This window comes from Charadrius vociferus, unplaced genomic scaffold (genome assembly GCF_000708025.1).
Source record: "Charadrius vociferus isolate BGI_N301 unplaced genomic scaffold, ASM70802v2 scaffold125, whole genome shotgun sequence".
Lineage (NCBI taxonomy): Eukaryota > Metazoa > Chordata > Aves > Charadriiformes > Charadriidae > Charadrius > Charadrius vociferus.
The window spans coordinates 5,380,908-5,400,522 of record NW_009649036.1 but is presented as its reverse complement, the minus strand read 5'-3'; the positions used below and the strand labels follow the sequence as shown (position 1 = coordinate 5,400,522).

Here is a 19,615-nt window from a genome sequence, read left to right as displayed (position 1 = left end):
CTTATAAAACTTTGGTCCTACCTAACTTTTGATATCAAGACTCAAGAGCTTTAAATTTTTCCCTTAACTTTATTTTAGGCGCTGTAGTATGAGACGTGTTGGTCTAAACATGTTCCCAAGCCTGAATGGGGCAATTTAGAATTCTAGATCCTCAGGTCTGTTCTTCAGAAAACATCTCTAGCTCATTTTATTAATTACACAGAACATTTCCCAGTACACTTAAATGGCTCAAAAGTTTCCAATGTCTTTGATAACCACCAGACTCTAAAGCTTTTAATTCTTTCATACTTTTATTGCACTGTGACCAATCAGAATTGCATTTGTGATAATTCTTGTGCTCAGGACCTTCCATTAGAAAGAAACAAACATGTTGAAAACTCATTTCACACAATACCATTTGAAGTATAATTCTGTATTTCATGTTTTCCCACTGCTCTTAATGATTTCGGCAGGATATTTTTTGTGTTGAAGTGAAGTCCTAGGAAACCAGGGTTAAAAACTGTAATTAAAACTAAAAGGCTTTGGAAACCTTTCATAAGTAAATTGAGCTTTCCACTTGCTCCAAATAATTGTAAAGTTAGGACTAGAAAAATAGGTAAAGGAAAAAACTTTAGACCATGGCATATGTTCCTGAAAATTACAGAGTTCTTCATCTTAAACATGGTTTTTAGATTAAACAGACAACACCTACCATATCTTAGGAATACAGTGGAAATACCCCTTTCCCAACTTTTTCTGAATTTCACGTAATCCAGTATGAGATCCTGAGCTTTTGACCACAAAGCGACACCGAACTGAATGTACCAAGACATATTTCCTCTCTCAGTGCTGTTCTCTTCTCCAGAGCACCTGTTGCTTTCCCATGATAGCAACTTAAGTTCATCAACTAAGTCTACCTTTGAAAGGAGAGTGAGTGAAGAAAGATGTTTAAAGGCTCCCTGGAGCATCTGACTGACACACTGAGGCCACTTAGGAGCACAATGCTGAGTGAGTCTCTCCAACCACCCTCCTGAAGTTCTGCCCAAATAAGCCATGATTACTGGGCATCTGCAGCAAACTAAGCAACTACAATGAGGAGTAAGGTACAACAATTCCTGTTAATACTGTGTAAACCTGTATTTGTACACACCTGCTGCTCTGTGAGTAATAAACCAGGGCTGGAACACATTTTCTGGAGTGGTTTGACTCTTTATTCCTCAACGAACGTTCTGGCCCTTCCTTAGAATCCGACCAAGATTAGGATTCATCACAACTAGTGCTCCAACGTGGAGCCAGAATATTTTGTGTGTGTGGAAAAATCAAAAATTGTCATCAGGCACAGCAGAAACCTCCTTTCTCTACTTCTCCATTCGGACTTGAGGAGTTTTACACGTTTGCCTAAGAAACAAACACATGTCAAGTACTACACTGTTATGGAATTAGTTACAGAAAACAAAACTGGGATAGATGGAATTGTCTTTAACTTACAAGGAAAAGTACAAAATGACAGGAAAAAACATTTTTCAGAATCAAAGCAACTTCTCTTAGCAAAAGAGCATGGTCTCAAAAACACCCCCAAGATATAACAGTAACCCCAAAGGAAAAGGTTTAAACATACTCAAATTCAAACTTATTGATTTGTCACCAAAAAGCAATAGAAACTGCTAGATTACACTCATTTTTGCAATTATATCAGCAAATTTTAACTATGATAAAACAGTAATTGGAAAGTTATTTGAAAGTAAGTCCATGGATAAACCTGTGGTACGGAAAAGAGACATGATGTCAGAATACGATTCCTTCCAAATGAAAGACTTGAGTGTTCTCTTCCCATATATTTTTAAAGTTTAAAAAAAAAAAAGCTAAACCAAAAAACAACAAAAATGCAAGTTTAAAGTTTGAAAAATGAGAGTATTCTGAGGAGAACTCCGCTTACAGTCATTTCTATGGTTAGCAGCTTACAAGAAACATGGTAAAATAACAGATGACACATTTCAAACAACAATATTCAATTCAGACAGCTCGCTCCTTATCTAGATATTTGAGGTGGTTTTTGGACCTGCTGATAATGATTGCTTCCAAAAAGGGTTGCACAGCACCTCAAAAGATCACCTAAATTTCTTTAAATAATGCTTACAAAAATATTATTATTCTCCTTTTTTTTTCTTCAAGCTTTTTAACTTAAATAGCACAGTGCAGATCATTAGAAACATACATTACAAGATTAAACTCATAACTTTAATAACTTGTTTCTTTAATAAAATCTCTACACAGTTAAATACTATGAAACAAATTAATATGGCTCTGTATTCATATTTCCTTGAACTTGATAGTTTACAAAATAAACTTAAGTGATACAACTCACTGGGATCTGATGAAGACATATGAGTTATGTCAAGGCTAAATCTAATTCATTAGTCTTTCAAATGTACTTCATTATTACTGTCTTCCAAAAGGTAATGCCACTACAACGCACACACCTGAACTTTCTCTATGTTTCTGTAACTCAGCAGAGAAATTAAGTTTATCATAGATTTATTTTAACTTCACAAAATCTTTCAATTACAGACAACAGTTTTCTATTAAAAGAAGACTTAAACATAAACCTTATTTTACTTTCTGTAACAGATAATAACTGCAGCAATTCAGACAAGGATATATCCTCTTGTGGTTTTTGTGGTGATCACAACTCCATAGTGGGACTGCAGCATGGCGGCATAAAAGACTGCAAGACAATTAATTAAATAAATGTAATTTTCTTCTCTTTTACACCACTTATTCCATCTACTCATCTCAAGTGGGAGATAAAAACAACCTCCTTCCTTTTTACAGATGAGGAAACTGAAGCATAAGAATGAGTCATGCTACCCTTCCAACTGTGAGAATGTAATTGGAGAAGGACAGATGAGAACAGAGTCCTTCTGTCTTTGGCTTTATCTGACCTCACTTACCTAAAGAAAAGCCTACTGTTGTTCTTGACTGGAAAGGAAAACCTGTAACAAGCGGTTTCCTGTGTTTAATATTCTAAAAATGAAAAAACAAAACCAATAAAAAAACCAACCCAGCCTTGTTGTAAAACTAGGATAAGGTTTTAAATTGCTTGGTAGGTATCACGGATTTTCATCTTTTAATATATTTTTCCAGAAATCGGGTCTGATTGAACTTCAAATTATCCCCACTGAAAAATCAGGTAGTCTAAATTCATCACATTTGATACCTTTTTCTTCTTCAGATGTTTAGGGTATGTTATTTTTTTCTGAGATTTTGAATGGAGAGTAACAAGCCATTTGGATGAGACCAAAATAGAAATGTAAATTATTGCCTTACCTGTAATTTTATCTTCTCTATGAGGGTACCTGCTGCTCTGTTAGTGCAGTACTGATGTGTTTTCTGCCTTTGTCCCAAGCTTCAGAGATTCCTCTGGTGATTTTTCCCCACTTGCTTACCAGCTTCCACTGCTGGCATTTTGAGGTAGTGCACTCACATTTGGCTCCAGGAATACTGCCACAGCTGAGGGAATATAAGACAACTGAAAAACAAGTTAGAAAACAGCAGAGAAATATCCAGGCAGGAAAAAAAAAATGTTTAAAAACAATGAATCAATCATCAACTTGAAACCCTTCGATCATTTTCCTCTCTCTTTCCATCCATTTAGAATCTCCACATGAAGAAAAGACTTTCCCATGCTTGGAGAAATTTTAGCCAAAGTAGTGGGTGCTGACAGAGTAGTGGGTACCCATTCAGAGAATATAAAATTATTTCAGGGAATCTAATTTTAACTTTCTCCAATATGAGTACCCACCACACCATCACTCTAATACGGATAAGAAATAGAAGAAACGTGGCCAATTTGGAGGGTTTCAGAAAAATCCTAGTCGCGCTGTCTCAAGTTTTAATAGAACCAGAGAAAAGGAAGGCTTAAGCTTTTTCACTAAAAAGCTGTCATAGATGAACAATTGGAAGGATTTTCCATTGCCCAGGGAAAAATACATGAAGTCTGGTTCACGAAGGAGTAGTCAAGATTACAGCTGCTGATCCCCAACTAATAGTTGTAGTCAACATGGTCATCAAAGAGGTGAAAAGAGCAACTAATATTGTGAGTTTAGTAAGTAAATAAACTAAACACAAACCAGACAGCATATCCACTATCCATGCTTGAAGTTGTGTGAAGATGACAAAATTTCACTGTCATTCTCTTGTGCTTTTTACATGTAATTGGTCACAAGTTCCTGTGGCATTCCTCAAAGAAGATAGCATAACACACCAGCATTAATTCCATAAAATGATGGCTTTCATGCTTTTTCCTGGCATTTGCCCTGAACTCATGATAAACTGATGCATGTTACTAGCATCATTCCCGAACTGATGAGAAATGTCTTGCAGCTTGAGCATTATGGAGATTTCCAGGTGAAAGTTACAACTTCCTGTAACTCCTCTGTACTGGTGATCATCTTGATACTGTTTTTGAACTTCACAGTAGACAGAGAAGAGGTATCCTGAAGTAAAAAATGAACTCGAGAAATTTAACTAAGAACCTGCTTTGGTGTTCAATTTAATTTGTCTTTCTTAAAGAACATGGCCAGTAGTCTTCATACCTGCATCTTCTCATTATCTTCTGACTAGTATGTAACCCAAGATAAGGTAAGTATGAATGAATCAGAGTAGCTGATCACAATTAGAAACTGGTATTCCAAAATCTCAAGTAATGAAGGAAAGCTCAAAAGGCTCTGAAGAGGTTGTTGCCTTCAAATTTCAGCAATGTAAGTACCCATGATGTGCTTTAAGGTCATGAGAGAGAAAAAGGACTCTGGTAATTTCTTGAAGGACCCTCCAAAAAGAAATTGGTTTTGCAAGAAATCAGCTTCAAATTTGCCAAGCTGCACTCTAGGAGGAAGTCGCCTGTTCCTTTTTTGTGCTTTGAAAATGTTGAACAATAATTATTAACAGCTGGAATTGGAATTAGAATGATGCCTTGAAGATGACAAATTTGCTCTGCTCTCATTTTCCAAGGTCACTCTGAAAAGATGACATGGAGGCAGGACAGAGGGATCACAGAATTCTAGAAGAAAAACTACTCTGATTTTTCAGTCCATTTGTCTGAATTGGTAACAGCACAAGCAGAGGTAAAGTCCTTTGGTCTTCTTTTGGCAGGGACATGTTCCTGAGCCACAAAGCCTGAATTCAAGATGAAGGAACAAGCTGTTGTTCTTCTGGCTGGCACAGTAAGATATTTTCTGGCATTCTTGAACCTGAAGAGGCAAAGCTGTTTTGGACCTCTTAAAATATGCAGCCCCATTAAAATTCTCAAATATTCTATTACTACTGAGTTTGTAGATACATGTTGGCTAGACGCAATCCATTGTTTCCTTGAAATCGTATCCATTGTCATAAACTGGACACACTTGTGTTCACTTCTGGTTTTAGACATTTTGCCAATATAATTCTACGGGTCACATCATACAAATAAGTCATGGTGAACCAGATATTTTGTAGCTTTACGAAGAATCTCCAGTTCAGAGCTCTATGAAATTTCTCACTGCAGATATGGAAGGGGATGAATGTTAGTCACAACAGTAAGATCCGAGAAGAAATCATCTGTGTATGCTAATAATGCAGTAGAAGAAAGCTCAAAGCCCATTTTGTAGAACACACGAAGTCCTTTGGAGTCTTCTCTCCACACACAGCAGTAGTGTCTTTCCTAAGGTGAACCTGGTGTTCATCAAGGTAGAAGGAGGTGTAAACTACAAGCTATGAAAAAAATGAACAATTTCGAATCCTTATGGAAATTCATTTTATGTTGGTCATCTTTTTTTAATTTAGTCCTAGACATCAATCTTCCACTTATTCTTGCCTGCAATACATTTTTTTCTTCCTTTTGAACAGTTCTGAGGCAGGACAGGACTCTCTTCATTATTGTCTTATAGAAATAAGTAAGATTTACAACCGTGTTCACTTTGGTCTGCAAGGGAATAATATCTGGGTAATCTGATTTCAACTGGTTTGAGAGTTGCTCATTCCAACGGTGACTGTGCATAACGCTCTGTATGACTTCCTTTCTCCACTTGATATTATCCATTTCCTTGTCTATTAGAAGGCAGAAAAGCAGACCTGCAACAGGGCTGTACTTCCGGGAGTTTCTATAAACAGTCCAAATGAGTAAGGAAATACCTCAAGAAAACTATGGGATTTTGGAGAATTGAAAGTAATACCTTTTGCACAGTTGGGGGCCACTTTTCCCCTCTGTCATGTCAGTTCTGCAACTAAGCAGTGCTGCACAATTTATGAAGCCTGTGCCAAATACCCATGGAAAGAGGCAAGATTTCTGCCTATAGCTATTTAGGTAGTAGGTAATGTGAGGTTTCAGAACACTCCAGTCCCTCTGACCTGGAACGTATCATTTCTGACTTGCAGAAATGATCCAAAGAAGCCCTTACAGACTGCAAAGGAGAGTGAGACAAGGCAGAAGAACTGGTTTTAGAGCATGCCAGCATGACTCACACAATACTGGCATTTAAGTATCATCTTCCTGTATGGTAACTTGTGAGGTGGTAGAAGCTGACAAGAATTTTGCAGGGACTCTAAAAAGAACTGCTAGATATTCAAAGAGCTCTTCGTGCACAGCTGTGAAAGGGCAAAGAGACTGGCAGAATGGAGCTGCAAATGAGAGTGGAACCATCTTTTATTTCAGTGTCAGGACTTTTCCACTTCATGGAGAAGTGGAGAAACCCAGTAATTTACATACAGCTGTCAGAACTCATTCTTATTTTCCATCACAGAGGCAGAAAATTATTCTTCAGACATGAGGTCAGTATCTCAAACATGCCAGCAAAGGATAAATTGGGGGAAAAAAAAGGAAAAGAAAGAAAATTAAATCACAAGTTGAATCGTTTGGGACAAAGGCAGAAAACCTCTTGGCTGGACTGATGGAGTGGAGGATTCCCACGTGGAAGAAAGCAGTGCTTGCAAAAATCACTGATTAGTTAATTAATGACATACAACTGAAATCCTTTTTTTTTTTTTTATATTGCAGAAGTATTTTCCTTTGATTTCAGAGTAATTCTGTCAGTTTTCAGGTTCTGCAGGATCTAAAATGATTCTTTATGATGGATGCCAGCTGCAGTCTTACCTTAGGAAAAACTATTCCCTCATAAAAATGTATAAACCACAGCATATATTACTAACAATCTGTGAATGTAATGAAGGGATTGCAAAAGATTTCATTTCTCATGATTTGTACAGTGTGTCTACTCACAAAAAAAACATTAGAGTAACCCTTCTGAATAGCTAGAGACAAGAGTCTGTATTCACAAGATGTAGCAATGAATTGAAAAAAAAAAAAGGAAAAATTGCAAACCTTCTATGTAAAAGCTGCTAATAAAAATACCATTCTGTTTTCAGAATTATTTTTTAGAATTATTTTTTTTCTTTCAAATAATCTATTAACAGGTTCCCTCTTTCCAAAAGAGCTGTACCTATGAATATCGCCTTTAACCCATTCTCTCTTTCAATGTTTCTCACTTTCAGTTCTTAATATCAGTATCCATAGGACTCAAAATCAGAATGGAACTAAACAAAATTTGAGACTGCAAATCTCTAGGGAGTTGAATGTTTGGATTATCTTCACTTGTCCAACAAGTTTTACTGACCTTTCAGTCCATGACTTTGCTTATAACATTTCACACCACAACACTTCTTCCTTCAATCCTTTTCACCAGAACTTGTGTTTTATGGGTATTTTTAAGTACATTTGCCATTGAGGAAAGGACTATGACTTGTCTAGATTTCTGTGACCTACAGATGAACATCATCAAGCTGTAGGCCTAAACTCATATCAAATGTAGGCTTGCAACAGGAACCTTTTCATAGGGTAGAACTAGGTATGCCAACTTCACATTAAAGAAGTAAATTTGGTATACAGAAGCTATTTTTAAGAAAACCAGTGAATTGCATAGCCCTAAATACTGATGATTCCTTGTAACATGTGTTGGCTGGAACGTTAACTATTTTCATCAAAATGCCCAAGCGCCCCAAAAGATGAGTGTTAGATGTCCTACAAAAAACAGAGAACTTCAATATAAAAGAACTGTGATGCTAGATCAAAACAATAATTATGACTAATACAAAAAGCTAGCTTGACCCCAGAAAATATCACCCTATTTCCATTACCAGCTCATTTGCCCCCTGAAACTTGTATTTATTTTTAGGAAAATGTGTGTATACCACTTACTGCTATTTTGATGACAGATTAGATACAGTGGGTCTCTGAGTTAGCAATGAGAAACATGCTGAGACAGCTGCAAATTTCTCCTAGTGACAGATTAGCCAAAGGCATGGAAAGAGATACCATAGCAACAAAGAGGCTGTCACAAGTGCAATCACTCTTTTCCATGGGTAATATTTTGCTACACTCTGTGCACTTACTTATATTGTAATCACATCCTTTTTATGAACCACAAGGTATTGCTAGTCCCTGTATACATGTGTATTATTCCTGTAAATCATCATCTGAAATTAAGGTAGAAGGTGAGGAGTCTATAGACAGAGGCTGTGAAGTAAGGCAGGGGGATAGAGCAGTTTTACATTCAGGTTTTTTCTTAATTTATTCATAAAGCCCCTTAAATAATACTAGGAAGAGCACTTCCTGTCATTATTTACTACTGACACATGGCTGACCATTGATTTATCCCGTAACTATTTCACATTTCACAGTGGTCAAAGCAAAAGGCAAATTGTATCATGTGATGGAAGTCAGTAGCAGTTTTACACCGAAAAAGGTCATGTGAGAAACACACTGCCATATTAGCGCTGACTGACAACAACTACCCTATGTCTGGCCTATCGGAAACACCCTAGAATAACCTATACACGATGTTTATATGATGAATTTCTGCTTTTTCTAATTACATGTCACTACGGCTGTTTTTGAAAAGCCTGGAGGAGGAAGAGGAATAAAGATGTGAGGGAAGAGGCTACCACTATGGCAATATTTCTTTTCAACTTTGGCAGAAAAAGCAGTAATACTTGTTCCATTTTTTTCCCCTCTGCTGCCGCTTAAACAGCCTATGCATCTGTTGCTCATGCAGAGAAGCACAGATCAACTACTAACATAGCTGCATTGCTAACACTGATGTCAGGCTCAGTTACAAGAAAAATGACATTTTCTTCTCATATTGAGGGACACATTTTAGCTCTTTTGTATTATGTTGGCTTACTCAAGCAGTGGTTATGACAGCACTGGTAGTAGTTGAGTCACCACTACTGCTGCCTCCTGATACTGGGAATCTCAGTAGCCCACTGCAAAACATTATTACGTAAACATGCCTAACTGAGGTCCTTTCATTCCTTGTGCTGAAAGGGTTATGAACAGCAGATTTCATAAATTGAAACATAAATAAAATTACTGCCTCTGCTTTCAGTAGCTGTAATTAATTTAGAAACAATACAGCATCTGCACGTGAAAAAGAGGCGATAGGGTAATAATGTAAGCAGTATTTATAGATAGCAACAGCACTACATTGATTCAGGGTATTGGAATGCACATACCGAATACCATTTGGCTTCATGTGCAGCCAGTTGGTGTGTTGGGATGGAACACTTTCTCCTCTTCCAAGAATGTTATTCAATTTTTAGTTTCTTTTAAACTCTGGATGCCATAATGTAAAATTAGATTAAATGGAATATTACAAATACCTGACTTCAGGCTCTCTCCAATATTGTTTTGGAATGTAGATAAACACTTTCAGTATGGATTTCTCTCCATGCTGGCAATATTTCTGTTCTTTTCACACTAGTCGTCTATCTCTGGTATTGATTTGGAAAGCAGATTTGGATTTGGAATGTAGATAAATATACTCAATATGGATTTATTTTTGGCCCTGTAATATTTCTCTTTTATTTCTCTCTGTCCTTGTAATATTTATATTATTTTTTTACAGTACTTTATTTCTAATATTGGTTTGGCATATAGTTACATAGTAATATATTAGATATTGATTTCTTTCCGTTCTGCAGTGTGCTTTTCCCCCCATATTAAAAATAATACCCAGTTTTCAGAATGACAGTTGCAGTTCCTTCTGCCGCTCATAAAAGCGTGGGTGCTCAGCGACTCCAGAAGTTGGATGCTCGTTTCCAAAAGATGCCCCTTTATGACCTGTCTGAAAATACTACCTTCACTTGTTTATAGGAAAACATTGTTCACTTTCACCTTCTAGAGATTTTCAGAGGTTAATAATCAGTGCCTGCTATGCATTACGTCTGATCTTTTTGGTTAATTTCTATTAGTAGTATTAGTACTACTAGTAGTATTACACCAACAAGTCAATTCTAGAAGCACATGCACTGGTTGCCAATTTTTGCTGAGTAATAGGTGCTGGACATGTTGCTCATCATAGTATGATTCACCGATTTAGTTCATGGCTGAGTATTTTCAGAACATAAACATTTTTGAAACTTCTTTTATATTATATTGTTTGACAGCGGTCAAAGACCAAAGCTTCCCAAACTTACAAAGAATGAAGGGGCTTTTTTTATCATCTTCCTACTGAAGACCACATCAAAGCAAGTAAATCCCCCTGTACTCGGCACTGGTGAGGCCCCACCTCAAGTACTGTGTTCTGTTTTGGGCCCCTCACTACAAGAAGGACATTGAGGTGTTGGACCATGTCCAGAGAAGGGCTATAAAGCTGGTGAGGGGTCTGGAGGACAAGTCTTATGAGGAACGACTGAGGGAACTGGGGTTGTTTAGCCTGGAGAAGGGGGGCTGAGGGAAGACCTGATCACTCTCTACAACTACCTGAAAGGAGGTTGTAGAGAGGTGGGGGCTAACCTCTTCTCCCTGGTGACAAGTGATAGGACAAGAGGAAATGGGTTCAAGTTATGTCAGACGAGGTTTAGGTTAGATATTAGGAAACACTTTTTCACTGAAAAGGTTATTAAACACTGGAATAGGCTGCCCAGGAGGTGGTGGATTTGCCATCCCTGGAGGTGTTTAAAAAAAGGGTAGATGTTGTACATGGGGACATGGTTTAGAGGTGGTTTTGTCAGGGTAGGTTAATGGTTGGACTTGATCTTAAAGGTCCCTTCCAACCTCAGCAATTCTATGATTCTATGATTCTAAAGTCTCAGCGCCAGCATCTTCCTATTCAACATTAAGTATCTAGATATTAGGCTCTAAGCTAGTCATCATAGCTTTTTTTACAGTTATTAGGGGCACATAAGCACCTCCAGAAGGTAATTCATCTGACTTATCTTTGGACAGAATGAATTGTCCTGTGGAATTGAACAATTGTCTCCAATACCAAAAAGACAGTCTAGAGCTTAGGCTAGTCATCTCATTTGAGACAGTCCTAACCCAAGAAAAGTCCAGTAAATTCCACTCCACATATTTTAACCAGAACTCAGTGTTAAATTATGCCTCATTCCACAAGCAGTTCTACCAAATCAAACTAAAAGCTTTAGAACAAGGTACTATTTCATTAGTCCACAATGGTACAAAGCTGTGCCAGGGGAGTTTAGACTGGACATTAGGAAGCATTTCTTTACCGAGAAGTTGGTCAAACACTGCAACAGGCTTCCTAGAGAGGTGGTCGATGCCCCAGGCCTCTCAGTGTTTAAGAGGCATTTGGACAATGCCCTTATTAACTTGCTTTAACTTGGTCAGCCCTGAATTGGTCAGGAAGTTGGACTAGACAATCATTGTAGGTCCCTTCCGACTGAAACAGTCCAGTCTATTCTATTCTATTCTATTCTATTCTATTCTATTCTATGCTATTCTATGCTATGCTATGCTATGCTATGCTATGCTATTTTACATCAAAAACATCGATGCTTATTTCTCTATGTCTTCATGAAATACCAGCCAGGGGTACTTCCCCACTCCTGAGCGCAAGTGCACAGTTCCATTTCTCTATGTCTTCATGAAATACCAGTTCTTCACTCATGTCGTAGCTCCAGGATCTCAAGATGAGACCCAGGCTGTACCACTTTATCTGTGTTCCTGTGGTTTTGTTTCTGCAGGAAGGATACACAAAGGTTTAAGAGCTGTGCAGGAGCCACGACATACTCCAAGCTAGTCCCAGGGTAGATGCCTGGGAACCAAGACGCCAGGAGGCATTGCAGTATACACTTTCATACAGGTTACATGCAGCTTCCAGTGCTCTTATTTAAAGTCAGCCTCTATTACAAAGATAACAGGCAATGTACCGTTCTTAAACATACAAATAAAGCCTGGCACCTGGATCTACCCTTGAAAAACTCCCATCCAGAGAGCTCTGGTGTGGAATACACCCCATAACTGAGAGCAATATAAAATTGTTTCTCCTCAGCTCTTGTTGTTTTCCAATCTTTGTAAAGGGTGTCTTTGTTTAATACAAACTCATAGTATTTTTTTAATGTCATTGTCAATTTTATACATAATACTGCTAAATTTTATAGTTTTCAACTGATAGGAAAATTCCTCTGTTTGAAAAAGACATTTTCCTTATTTTGCAAAAAGGAAAGGAAACAAAACCAAGAGAGCTTTTGAATTAAAATAATTATTTTAGAAAAAGTCTGTAAGAAGAAAAAATATTTCAAAGGTTTTGGGTTTTATTTTCCCCTTTTTTTATCACTTTTGCCATCATTTGAGGAGGGCAACGTGAAAAAATGTTTGTGTTTATTTATCAAAACATTGAGGCTAGCCATATAGAAAAAAATTCAATTGCTTCCTCTCACAACTGTTTCTCAGTTTGGAGGGGAATGCTGCAATGTGCCTGGTAAATCTCAGCTGTGCACATAACCATTTCACAATTCTCCTAATGTGTTCCTGAACATCCTCTCTTGTTGTGGTATAAAGCTAAGGAACACAAACACTCATTTCTTTATCTGAAGTAAAAAAAAATTACTGGTTGAGCTAAAGTGTTATTGTTTTTCCTCCCCTTCCCCTCCTGCAGGCTACATAGACCCAAACTAGTCAATTCTAAACCAGCACAAGTTAACTCATTACTCAGTCCTTTCATACACACTCCTCCGCCCCGTATTTATTCCTTTTCCACAGTTAACTCCTAATGTCAGCCCTCTCCCACTAATATACAAACTCAGAAAAACAGTTTAAACTTTCCATAATACCTGTTTTTGCATTCTGAAGATAAATAATTTCCACCTGACTTTTCTTAACATTTGAATTCTGAGTACCATCACATTCATGCAATTTCTAATTCATTGTTCGTGTATTACCTTATTAGATCCCCATATCTGAACAAAATGCAAAATGTCAAGTAGACCACATTTTTAAAAATCAATTCGTTCTCTCCCACTATTTACTTGGCCTTTTTGCTTAGTGACTGATACCATAAGTATTAAGAAGTTGGTATCATCATTTTTTACAATAGTGTGATTAAATATTCTAACAGAGGTGCACAAGCAAAATACCTCCTTCCTCCACTGGTTTTATCACTAACATAGTATTTAACTATTAACAGCTCGAGATGTGGAAAGGTAAGTGCTGCTTTTGAACTTCGTATCCTGTAGAAGCGAAGATAGTCCTTCACTGGTTAATTAGGTTACCCTTTCTGCACATGAAGGAGGCAAACTTAAAGAAAATGTTTGGAGGCGAATATAGACTTTCTTAAGCCTGTCGGGAGAGGCTTCACAAGGCTCTTCTGCAATACTCTTAAATCACCCAAGCTGTTCAGTTAGGGTTTGTTTCTTTATGCTTTTGCATTATACATGATAATCACATATGGGTTATTTCATTTGACAATCAGAAATTTATTATTCATGACTTAATACTGGCTCTGTGCAGTTCTTTTCATTTTTCTCAAAAAAGGGGGTTTTGAAACTACAGAGCACTTCGGTTTTTCCTTTTTTATATATAGACTTTGAGGAGCAGAAAGAGGAGCTACAAAAATATTGTAGTCACTACATGTTCGGGAAAAATACTTGCTTTTTGATAAAACCACTACATTTTGATAATGCTACTTTCTTAACACAGTGAATCACTCACATTTCCAAGAGCAATGTATATTTTTCTGGGCATCAGAATGATGTCTGTTAAAATCTCAGCCTCCTGCATCTGGAAAGAGAGAGACCATTCAACTGCTACCTGGTTTCAGTAACTGAGACCAACTCTTTGTCTGAAATTCAAATTCAAGTCTGCTGTTGTCTCAAAACAGTTTTGCAGCAGTGTGGGAAATGAAGGAAGAAGGTGGCAAACATACAGTATCTGTACAAACTGGAATGCAGAACAAAAAGTGGAGGATTTAAGGGGATTAGTATTTTCCTTTTAGTGGTGGTAGGTCTGCAAGCGGGCTATGGTAGCCATTGTACTGAACCAGTGTGTATGATGACAAATAGAGAACTGGATTGGCTTTGTCATAGCTTCACTTCTGAAGAGATATGAAATGAGTCCTGATGACTGCCTCCACCCATGGAGGGCACAAGAAGTCCAACTCCTGCTACGAGCCAGACCCATGAGTCTGCAACAGTCACAAGCCCTTGAGGACAAGAGCCTTGGGCTTCTGTAGGCTCCTAACAGTGGACAGAACTTCATAACCTTGACCAATGTAGAAAAATCTATCTTCTGACAAAATGTTAGGCAATTCTAATTGATATCTCCCTCTTTTGTGACCTCTTTTTTCCTACAGAAACATAATCCAGATCCATATTTTTACTTACTCCTCGTTAAACACTCATATGAAATATAAAATAACACGTGTTCTTTAACACTAATAGTGCCATGTAGTAGTAGCCAGGACAAATTTCAAAACACACACACACAACTCTTCTATTTCTATTACTGTTACTAAAGTCTATCTAGCTCCTTTTGGAACCAGACACATGCACACACATTTTACATGCATATAATCACATTTGCATTGGCATGTTCAAAGTGTGGGCAGCATTCAAGCACAGTTAGCTTTAGAAGAAACACGTTTGAAAGAGGACTCAGGAGTGGAATTGTATATGAAACATTTAGGAAGTAGCCTTTCTTTAAAAAACGTCAAAATGTTTTGAAGACTTACACATACAGAAACTGAGACATGCAGAGCTCTCTGTGGAACAGAAGGAATATAATTCACTCGGTGCATAGTACCTTTCACTACAACCAAGTTGTACCAGAAATTTAGTGCCTACGCAAGGAAGATTTCAATCAAATAACACAGACACTCGAACACCTGCATAGAGTAAACACCACACTAGCAAATTATGGCCTGACATTGCATACAATTACTAAATACCTACAAGCAAAACCAGTCATCAGTATGTGTGGTGGGGTGTAGGGGTGAAGGTGTTTATGCTTACACACGTGCATGTGTGTGTTTAGAGAGCACTTTAATCTGGTTTATGTTGATGAAGAACTATGTTGACCTTATAGAGATACAACCCTGTAGTTTTAGGAAGTTTGAGTGCTTAATGCTTATCTGAAGAATCTGTTAGTCTTCTGTTTCTGTTAGCTACTAAAAAGCTGAGATGACAGCAGGTTTATTTTGTTTTCAGGCATTATATATGGTGAATGTTAGATGTATTTCTGTTAATGTAATTGTGAACCAATAATATAAAAAGTGTCAAATGGAGAGAAGAAAATCAGTGAAACTCTGTCAAATTTTTTTTAGCTAATACCAGTCATACAAGACGGAAAGAACCAGAAGATCATATTGTCACGACACATCCAATGCTTACCATACTCAGCAGTTTCTATGTAGAAACATGGTAATTCCATGTTACTGATAAAAATGCACTTGTTTGCTATCCTGTGAATGAAGAGCTTAGCAGGGTGTATAGACTTTGTGCAACTGGTTTCAAACAGAAATACATATCAGATTATAATTAATCAGATTAATAACTGCTTTCAAACAGAAATACATATCAGATTATAATTATAATCAGATCATTACTGGTAGCTGAAAAAAGGGTCAGCTCTACTATCTCCACTGCTTACCTGAGAAGGTCTGGCACACTGCTTACCAACTTCAAGCAATTGCAAAGTGGGCTGAAAAAAAAGTGTGCAGGACCAGGAGGTCCAATTGCAGCATGACTCTCTTCCCACACTTCTTTAGTCTTCTCAGCTGATGTCTTCTATGCACACCCAATTTCCTGTGCACTTTTTTTTTTTTTACCTGTTGGTAGCATGTAAGGTTGGTATTATACCTACCCTAGTTGTTTTTACTTTATTCCCAGAGGAACAGCTCCATCCTTTGCGATCTGGAAGAACCTTACATTCCTCCCCTTCAAGACATGGATGCATGTGGCACCACCATTTCTGCTCCACTATTGAAGCTACAAGAGAGGAAGACAAACACATCTGTATGTTGTTGAAATGGACACTTTAATGTCATTAAGTTGCAACATTTCTTTTATTTTCCAGGAAAATCTTAGAAATATATTGACAGACAGCTAGTCTGTGGTTTTTAGCCAGCTCAGAATCTTCATAAGAAATTAGAATCATAGAATCTTAAAACTGTTTCGGTTGGAAAAGCCCTCTAAGATCATCAAGTCCAACCATTAACCTAACCCTGCCAAGCCAAGTCCACCACTAAACCATGTCCCTAAGCACCACATCTACATGTCTTTTAAACACCTCCAGGGATGGTGACTCAACCACTTCCCTGGGAAACCTGTTCCACTGCTTTACAACCCTTTCAGCGAAGAAATTTTTCCTAATATCCATCCTAAACCTCCCCTGGCACAACCTGAGGCCATTTCCTCTCATTCTATCACTTGTTACTTGGGAAAAGAGACTGACACCCACCTCTCTACAACCTCCTTTCAGGTAGTTATAGAGTGATAAAGTCTCCCATCAGCCTCCCAGCTCCCTCAGCTGCTCCTCATAAGACTTGTGCTCTGGACCCCTCACCAGCTTCATTGATCTTCTCTGGATGTGCTCCAGCACCTCAATGTCTTTCTGGTAGTGACGAGCCCAAAAATGAACACAGTACTCAAGGTAGGTCCTTACCAGTGTCAAGTACAGAAGGACAACCACTTCCCTAGTCCTGCTGGCCACACTGTTTGTGATACAAGCCAAGATGCTATTGGACTTGTTGGCCACCTGGGCATGCTGATGGCTCATGGCCGCAGCCCATCGATCCAGCCTGTCCAGACCCCCCTATAGAGCCTTCCTACTCTCAAGCAGATCGACACTCCCACCCAACTTGGTGTCATCTGCGAACTTACTGAGGGTGCACTTGATCCCTTCATCCAGATCACTGATGAAGATATTAAACACAAGTGGTCCCAATTCTGAGCCCTGGGGAACACCACATGTGACTGACAACCAACCCATCGATCCAGCCTGTCCAGACCCCCCTATAGAGCCTTCCTACTCTCAAGCAGATCGACACTCCCACCCAACTTGGTGTCATCTGCGAACTTACTGAGGGTGCACTTGATCCCTTCATCCAGATCACTGATGAAGATATTAAACACAAGTGGTCCCAATTCTGAGCCCTGGGGAACACCACATGTGACTGACAACCAACTGCATTTAACTCTGGTCTTCTTCCCCATCTGCTCGTCTTTCGGCACATGGGGACGGCCTGCTCCTGTGCCTTCGTGATTTCCTTCTTGAAGAATATCCAGCCTTCCTAGACTCCTTTGCCCTTCAGGACTGCCTCCCAAGGAACTCTGTCAGCCAGTCTCCTAAACAGGCCAAAGTCTGCCCTTCGGAACGCAAAATAGCAGTTCTGCTGACCCCACTCCTTAATTCTCCAAGAATCAAAAAGTCTATTATTTTGTGATCACTATGCCCAAGACAGCCTCCAACCATCATATCATCCACAAGTCCTCTGTTCGTGAACAACAGGGTGCCTTCCCTAGCTGACTCACTCACCAGCTGTGTCAGGACGTTACCTTCCACATGCTCCAAGAACCCCCTAAACTGTTTCCTCTCTGCTGCATTGTATTATGTTGCAATTTGCACAAGATGCTATGTGCTTCAAAGTGCTATGTGCTCTTTACTGTGTTGGGTTTTTTTTTTATAATTTACTGCAGTTCAGGAACTGATTTCATAGCATCTCTTTCCAACCCTTATTTTTTCTTGCTCAGACAGATTTCAAAGTTTTAAGTAGAATATATTCTTTTGAGATAGTGGTATTTTACCTGATCTACTATATGGTCTAGCATAGCCTGATTACATTTATTCCCCAATGATGACATATTTACGGTTTCTCTGACAGCCAACAACATATCAACAGTAAAGAGATCATGTAAAGGGTGAATCCATCCTGCTCCTCTTTCAGAGAAAGAGATGTGAAAAATCAGCTAGCATTTTCCCAAATAAAACATATGAGCCTATGTCAGATTTGTTAAGTAAAACATTAATATTGCATCATGTATAGGAAAAATAGTATTGGTCTAAAAAGACTAAAAAACAGCCAGAACTGTATTCTGTTTGTTTGTTCCTGTATGATAAAAATAAATATATAAACAAAATGTAAGACTGCAGCACATGAAAATGATATGCTTATGTATATTTTGCATAAACACATTTAATTAAGTGAATTTCATACAACTCCAAGGGCACTCTTTTAGTTATATCAAATTAAGCTTCTCAAGAGGTCTCTTTCACTGGCATCCAATAATTTTGCTTAGCATTTCCACAGAGTAATAGCAAATGATTCATTTCTCCCACCTTCCTCCCCTTCACCTTGGGCATGCCATTCAAAGTGCAGAATCCTTCCTGCTCTTATTTTAAATAGTTAACTGTAATGGAGTGGTTTTCACTGATGGCATTAAGCCAGCAAAACCCCTAGGAACATGCAACAAAAGGAAACAATAGAGTAGTCGCACCATCAACACAAGAAGGAGCTGCCCGGGTGGTACCTGCTACCTGCCCAGGGAAGCAGGAGCACTTCACCGTCTGCGATCTTTCTTCTATCTTGTTCTTATTGCAACATCTGTGGAGTGCCACCACTTCACAGGTCCCAGTTTTAACATGGTGAGCTGTGAAAACAAGAAGATGAGCAATTTGATAACATTGCGAGGTAACATCATACTGTTTGGGGTTGTTTCTTTTAATTAGAAATACATTAAACTTGGCCTGTAAGGCAATCTGCCATGCATGAAACTAGAATTACAATGGTACTGACACTAGAATGTAAAGTTGAGTTCTTTTCCAAATGCAGTGTAACTATCTCAGGCAGAAAACACTGGCTGAAGAAGAATAATTGGAGAAGACTGCATATGGGACTGTTCCAGTGAAGTGGGAAGCAGAAACATTATAAAACTAACCTAGAAACTATATTAATTTCTGGACTCCCATAAACAGCTGTGTATCTCTACTAAGATTTTTTCTTTTCTTTTCCCTAAGAGAGAAACTTTGAAATGGAAGTCTATCAATATTAAAATACCCATACATGCATACATTTTCAGAATCGATGTCTCCAGACGTCATGTGCAGGGCAGATGCAGTTTTTGATATGATATCCCAACACGTTTCTACAGATGGACAAAACCCAGAAATAACATCTATAAGGAATCACATTTTAAATTGTTCTGCCTGGCACTGCAAAGTAAGTCTGGGAACGTGGTGAACCAAATTTTTCAAACACGGGAAGCAACAGGACAATCTTCATTATCCAGTACCCATCACCCACACCCATGCAGCTCTAACTGATCACCAGAATCATGATACTGGAGTCCTATGAGAGGACCAATTTGGTAA

At 38.3% G+C, this 19,615-nt stretch overlaps 1 protein-coding gene across 1 annotated transcript in view; it reads right to left on the bottom strand.

The window, feature by feature from the left end:
• The window catches only part of FAM19A2 (family with sequence similarity 19 (chemokine (C-C motif)-like), member A2), a 55,518-nt gene that overhangs the window by 7,241 nt on the left and 28,662 nt on the right, over positions 1 to 19,615 (bottom strand). Inside the window, exons 2-4 of the mRNA XM_009887823.1 lie at positions 18,742 to 18,894; positions 16,109 to 16,233; positions 1,130 to 1,377 (exon numbers count right to left, since the gene is read on the bottom strand). Of these exons, the coding sequence (XP_009886125.1) occupies positions 1,366 to 1,377; positions 16,109 to 16,233; positions 18,742 to 18,894 (290 nt within the window). The 3' untranslated portion in view covers positions 1,130 to 1,365. The remainder of the gene's footprint in view (positions 1 to 1,129; positions 1,378 to 16,108; positions 16,234 to 18,741; positions 18,895 to 19,615) is intronic.